The 7292-nt window shown below is 45.6% G+C and overlaps 1 protein-coding gene across 1 annotated transcript in view; it reads right to left on the reverse strand.

The window, feature by feature from the left end:
• LOC311246815 (serine protease hepsin-like) overlaps nt 1–5668 on the reverse strand; it is a gene marked incomplete at both ends in the record, with an annotated part of 44638 nt that extends 38970 nt beyond the window's left edge. The window contains one exon of the mRNA XM_084338494.1: nt 5628–5668. Coding sequence (XP_084194620.1) covers nt 5628–5668 — 41 coding nt within the window. The remainder of the gene's footprint in view (nt 1–5627) is intronic.
• Nucleotides 5669–7292: the final 1624 nt, after the last annotated feature.

Here is a 7292-nt window from a genome sequence, read left to right on the forward strand (position 1 = left end):
ACTGGAAGTGAGGCAGGACAGTAGCCTTACAGTGCCTTACAGTGTATTGCAAGGTCTGACATTGACCAAACTTGATATGCATGACCTTGGTGGGCTCTAGGTCAACTCCTGAAAAGGGGGTCAATGTCAGACTTTGCAATCAAAAGTTAGGGGGCTAATAACCCTTGCCATAATTTCAGTGCGCCCCCTAACTTTTGATTGCAAGGTCTGACATTGACCCCCTTTTCAGGAGTTGACCTAGAGCCCACCAAGGTCATGCATATCAAGTTTGGTCAATGTCAGACCTTGCAATACACTGTAAGGCACTGTAAGGCTACTGTCCTGCCTCACTTCCAGTGATGAAGCTAAGCTATGCTAACGGAGCGTCTATTCCCAAAGCTAAAATGCACGCAGAGACAAAAAAGGTATGCATCTTCTTGTCTAACTCCAGGGAAGATGTTAAATAAGCTAATTTCCAAAAAAAGTGGAGTTCCCCTTTAACCAGTGTAGAAACTTGCGGCCCCATGATTGGGCGTACATGTCACATGACCAGAAATGACCTGGCCAATCAGAGACGTGGAAAACAAAGTTCTGTTGTAGAAGGCATTCAGGCCAACAGGACAAACACTGAATCACCTAGACACACCAACACAACAAGTATGTCTTCTCTCTCTCTCTATCTCTCTCTATCTTTCTCTCTCTCTCTTTCTCTCTGTGTGTCTGTGAGAAACAGATAGAGAGAGAGAGATATGCAGAGACAGAGAGAGAGAGAGAGAGAGAGAGAGAGAGAGAGAGAGAGAGAGAGAGAGAGAGAGAGAGAGAGAGAGAGAGACATAACTGAGTCAACAGTGAGGTAGATTAGGTATTATCAGAAGGACATCCTGACTGACTTGTTCTTTCGGGGCCCAACGTTTCCTTCATCCACCTCAGCACTGGCCCCTTATCTCCCTCCTCTCCTCTCTTGTTTGTTGGTTTACCATTCACCCCTCTCCGGTACTCTCCTCTCCTCTATTGTCCTCTCCTCTCCCACTCCTCCTTTCCTCTCCTCTCTCATCTCCTTCTTTCCTCTCTAGAGAGCATCTTGACTGGAAACATCACTGCCTGGTATGGAAACAGCACGGCACAGGACAAGAAGGCCCTACAGAGAGTGGTGCGCTCAGCCGAGCGTACCACGGGTATTGCACTACCTCCCCTGCAGGTTCTATACAACAAGAGGTGCAAATCCAGAGCCTGCAGGATAATGAAAGACCCCCACCACCCCAACAACAGCCTGTTCATGCTGCTGAGGTCAGGCAGACGCCTGCGAACCCCAGCTACTAGGACAGAGAGGCTTAGGCTAAGCTTCTTCCCCCAGGCCATCAGAGCCTTGAACACTGAACTCTACACACACAAGCACACATGAGCACACACACAACACACACGCTGTACATGCTCGCACACTAGCAGCCACTTTAACATGAGCAAGCACACACTCATGCTGCACACGCCCACACTTATGGCCACTAAGGAAAGGTCACTTTAAAAATAGTATAGCATAACCTGAGATTGTATAAAAAAATGTAAATAACTATGTACAAATACCGATATGCCCTACTATGTTACTTGTTTATTGCACAATGTTGTTTTATTGGATTCTATTATATGTTATTACTATTGTATTATGCACATCGTTGCGGGCAAGACCACCCGCATTTCATTGTATACTTGTATGCCGTGACAAATAAAACTCTTGACTTGACTTGACTTGACTTGACTCATCTCCTCCTTTCCTCTCCTCTCTTTTCTTACTGTATGTCAGCGTTGACGATTATAATGTCAACAGAATGATTATAACAACACAAGCACCTGATAATGTCGGCACGATTATAACAACGATTATAATGTCAACAGAATGATTATAACAACACAAGCACCTGATAATGTCGGCACGATTATAACAACGATTATAATGTCAACAGAATGATTATAACAACACAAGCACCTGATAATGTCGGCACGATTATAACAACGATTATAATGTCAACAGAATGATTATAACAACACAAGCACCTGATAATGTCGGCACAACGATTATTTTATTTTATTTTATTTAACCAGAAAAGTCTCATTGAGATTAAACATCTCTTTTACGAGAGCGTCCTGGCCACGATAGGCAGCAGCACAGTTACAATTTCAAGTTTACAGACAAAAACAAATATATAGCAATTAAAACAAAACAAAACAAGGACAATTCACAGAACCATTCATAGTCATTCAAAACATCTGCAGCCAGATGTGCTGGATTCCATATCTCTTAGAAGGGTTTTTAAAAGCAACCAGTGAGACCAGCTCAGGCAGGTTTAGGTGGTTTTGTAGTTGATTCCAGGTGGAGGGGGCTGCACACCTGAACGCCCCTGGTCCCCAGTTCAGTACGGACCAGAGGGACAGTTAGGAAAAATAAGCCCTGGGAACGAAGACCATAACTAGTGCCCATACTTTTATGGAGAATGTACATCTGTAGGTAAGTTGGCAGCAGTCCAAGGATAGCCTTACACATAAGGATATGCCAATGGTTGAGTCTGCGGGTGGACAGGGCAGAGTACAACGTACAGTGGTGAGTAAGGACTTTAAAATGTGTGATAAATCTCAGCACTCCATGGTGGACAGTATCCAGCGAGTGAAGGCATATCGAGGATGCAACAACGATTATAACAATGATTACAACAACAGTGTGTGCGGTGTGTGTGTGTGTGTGTGTGTGTGTGTGTGTGTGTGTGTGTGTGTGTGTGTGTGTGTGTGTGTGTGTGTGTGTGTGTGTGTGTGTGTGTGTGTGTGTGCGTGTGCGTGTGCGTGTGTGTGTGTGTGTGTGTGCGTGTGTGTGTGTGTGTGTGTGTGTGTGTGTGTGTGCGTGTGTGTGTGTGTGTGTGTGTGTGTGTGTGTGTGTGTGTGTGCGAAGTCATGTCCCAACTCACTTCCCGAACCTCTACACCTCCCAGTTTTCACATAAACGGTGTTCCACTCAAAACAGTGGATCATTTCACCTACCTCGGCTCCACTCTGTCCTCATGCTGCTCCCTTGACGCGGAGATACACACACGTATCAATAAAGCGGCATCATCCTTTGGATGACTACGCAGCAGGGTTTTTGAAAACCGAAACCTGAAGATCAGCACCAAGGTTGCCGTTTACAACGCAGTATGTCTCTCCACTCTGCTCTATGGAGCAGAATCCTGGACCCCATACCGCCGGCACATCACCAACCTGGACGCCGTCCACATCCGTTGCCTCCAAAGGATCCTCGACCTGACCTGGGAAGATGGAGTCCCACACACAGACATCCTCAACAACACCAACTCAACCTGCACGGCCGCAGTTGTGGCCAAAAAACATCTTGGCTGGATCGGGCACACCATACGTATGCCTGACCACCGCCTGCCCCGCCAAGACCTCTATGGCCAACTGAGAGGAACAGAGCGGGCTGCTGGAGGCCAAAAGAGACGCTTTAAGGACAACACCAGGGACCTCCTAAAGTGTGCAAACATCACGCAGCTGGAAACTCTGGCACTCGACAGATCAGCCTGGCAAGTCACTTGTGCCACTGCAGTTTCCCAAATACACCAAACCAACCAAGACCGAAGATCTGAGAGGCGCACGCAACGACACCAGCGGGCGGCTGGCATCCCCCAGGTATCTGGCTTCCCTTGCGCCATCTGTGGACGGGTGTGCGGCTCAAGGATCGGACTCAACGCCCACGAGAAGTGGCACCAGCGGCAGCGTCGCTAACTCCCCCCCCCCACCCCCCCCTCTCCCCATCCCTGGAGCAAGCGTCATCATCGAACACGATGGACAGCTAAGAGAGTGTCGACCCCACTTCTCCTAGTCTCATAAAACGGTGATTCAGATGCATGTTGCCAACAGTGACGGTCTCTGGTGGCTACTGGATAGAACAGAATGGTAGCCAACATGAAATGTTAATCTTATTGTTTTTAACTGTTTTTGAGAGAGTATTCGAATACTCGTTAGGAAACACCAAGTAGTATTCAAAGCATATCAAATTATATTTAGGACAGCCCTACACTAAATATACATGTTTGAATAGATTATCTGCATTTTAAACTATTAACGCTGACTTATTCCTTCAGTCCACTCAAAATTATGCTAATATTCCTTATGTTGTTTATGATATTAATTGAAAATTGCATGAGAGAGTATATAGTAATAATAACACATGGCGATAATACTAAAAAGCTATTTATCATTTCTGGCTGGTCGTTTTTTAAATCTACCAGCCACCTTAATTTTGTTTTCTCACTCCTCATTGAGCGACACCACAAGTTCACTTAGTAGCTACAAGCGAGTAATTGAATTAAAATGAAGAGAACTATAGATAATTTTTTTGTAAAGAAAGATTTTGCGGTGCTTGTACCCGTCTTATTCCTGTTTACAATCATTTACATAACATCTTAAGAAATTACTAATGGGAACTGACTAGGTGGTGCAGTGGGCAAGGCGCTCACCACCAATGCTGGAGACGCTGGGTTCGAGCCCAGCGCTCCACATTGTTTTCAGTTTGGCTGGTCATCCGTACTAATACACATTGGCAGTATTAGGGGGTGGGAAACTGATGGGTGGGGATCGGACGTTGTGGACAGCGACTCCTACAGGTCGGTTGGTGCGCCTGCGCAGTAGAATCAGGAAGCGACAGGGGCGGCGTCCCTCCAAAGCGCAGACCCCTGACGCTGAAAGATCGCGCTGCGCAGGTGAAAAGATGCGACGGCTGCTACCTCGAGTATCGGAGGGGACTCGTGCTATGTATGGCTTACACGTCCACATTGCAGCCGGCTTGTGGGAGGCATGAAACAGCGTTCGAGGGGACGATACGAAATTGGGATGGGAGAAAAAGTGAGAGAAAAAGTGGATAAAAAAAATTGTGAGATTAATTAGTAAAAAAAAATGTATCTATTGACAGCACTAATATATATATATATTTTTATCATTCTTTCCAAAAGCAAAGAGGCCTAGAAGCGTGGCTAATGCTAATGGCACGCATACCAGAGGCTAACTGCCTAAGAAAACAGGCACAGAGGCACTGAAAGAGGATTTCACCCGTCTAATGAACACACTAGACTAGACAAATATCAAGATGTATCCATCAGTGGACCAATTGCATGCTTTTGCAGAGGACAACAAGCCTTCAGTCGACTCCTTCAGACATTAAGCACCCCCACAGCCCCAATGGAATGATACAAAAAATAAATAATCTAAGAGAGAGAGAGAGACACACAGGCAGACATTATAACTACATGTTGCCAGTTGATTGATGTGTGATCTATGATTTTATTAGGATCCTCATTAGCTAATGCAGAACATCAGCTACTCTTCCTGGGGGCCACACATAACATATAAACATGACAATAGATAAGACAAACAAACCAAGTGGTATTAAAATCAGAGAGTCAGAGCCTGAGGTCTCAAATACAGAAAACAGCTACAGTATGCACAGCAGAGCGAGAGAGAGAGAGAGAGAGAGAGAGAGAGTGTGTGTGTGTGTGTGTGTGTGTGTGTGTGTGTGTGTGTGTGTGTGTGTGTGTGTGTGTGTGTGTGTGTGTGTGTGTGTGTGTGTGTGTGTGTGTGTGTGTGTGTGTGTGTGTGTGCGTGTGCGTGCGTACTCACCCATCTTCCCGTCTGCCACTTTCTTCTCAGAGTACATGGTCTGAGACACAGAGGGTAGAAGTGTTCAGTCTCTCCTTCCTCTCCTTCCTCTCCTCCTCCGTCCTGTAGTCTCTCTCTCCCTCCTCTCCTCCTCCGTCCTGTAGTCTCTCTCTCCTTCCTCTCCTCCTCCGTCCTGTAGTCTCTCTCTCCTTCCTCTCCTCCTCCGTCCTGTAGTCTCTCTCTCCTTCCTCTCCTCCTCCGTCCTGTAGTCTCTCTCCTTCCTCTCCTCCTCCGTCCTGTAGTCTCTCTCTCCTTCCTCTCCTCCTCCGTCCTGTAGTCTCTCTCTCCCTCCTCTCCTCCTCCGTCCTGTAGTCTCTCTCTCTCTCCTTCCTCTCCTCTGTCCTGTAGTCTCTCTCTCTCTCCTTCCGCCTGCTCGGACAGGGAGAGACACTGGTGTTACATTAGACCAGCAGCAACAACACAGTAGGACCCAGGGTCTGAATCCTGTGCAGGATGGCTCGGTGATTAGATGCCAACGTCTCATAACTGAAAGGTCACAAGTTTGATTCCTGCAACAGCAGTGTCCTGACTCCTTGAGCAAGGCACTGACTGTACCCCTACCTGCTTCAGGGGGTAACACCGAGCCCTCTGGTGAAACGCTACAGTAGCAATTAGTGTTGTCAAAAATATCGATTTTTCGATACATATCGATTCTGAATATTTAAAACAGTTTCAATACTAATTTCCCGCAATATCGATACTTTCTGCACTATCGATTTTCCAAAAAAAAAAAAAAAAAAAAATTCAAGTCACCTTTTATTTTACAAAAAGTGATGTTTGGTGAAAGTTAGATTTGCACTTTATTAATCCCAATAGGGAAATTCATCTTGGTTTGATATATTTTTTGTGCCCGTCGCTCAATGACTTGCTTGCAGTCAACATGTACGAAGCGGATTGTTTTTTCATTGGTACATTTCCATTTTATACCGTTCTGAATACGAGTATAGTTTTGGAGATTTCTAGTAATTCCAGAGAAAGATGCGATAATAGCCCTTTAGTGGAATACACAAATCACGTTGTAATTTTTTGGCTGATTTATGAATCATTTTCAAATAAACACTAGATTATCAATAGTATATGTGTCCTTATGCATGATACAGAAGCGGGCTGAAAGATCGCTTATCCGTGCCTTGCTCAGCGCCAACGGCACGCACACACACACACACACACACACACACATTTTAATACTTTATTTGGTTCCACAAATTATATTACATAAACAGGGAATCAAATGTATCGGGGCCAAGCAGCACTGAACACTTAAGGGTACACATAGCACCTCCTTCTCCACGTGGCTAAGCTGCCAATAATAGCTGAGACAGAGCAATATTTGGCAATTTGTTTGGCTTTTCTTTTAGACATTGCAGCAATTCTCAGACCGGTCATGGTGGATTTGTGTACATGGCCAAGACTTCCGAACACAAGTACACCATATCTACACCTATACCCAAGGTCAGTCATCACACTGAGCAGTGGTTGGTATTTGATATACTTGTCCCGGAAGGCCTGGTCCATGTACAGGTCAAAGGTACAGCCTACTTCTATGACCAGCACCTCTCCGTGGCTGGTGTCAACAAAAACAACGTCCGGTGTATTGGGTATGTTAGCAAAAACATCGTTGG

Source organism: Notolepis coatsorum (genome assembly GCF_963971535.1).
Source record: "Notolepis coatsorum genome assembly, contig: SUPER_19_unloc_2, whole genome shotgun sequence".
NCBI classification, from domain to species: Eukaryota; Metazoa; Chordata; class Actinopteri; order Aulopiformes; family Paralepididae; genus Notolepis; species Notolepis coatsorum.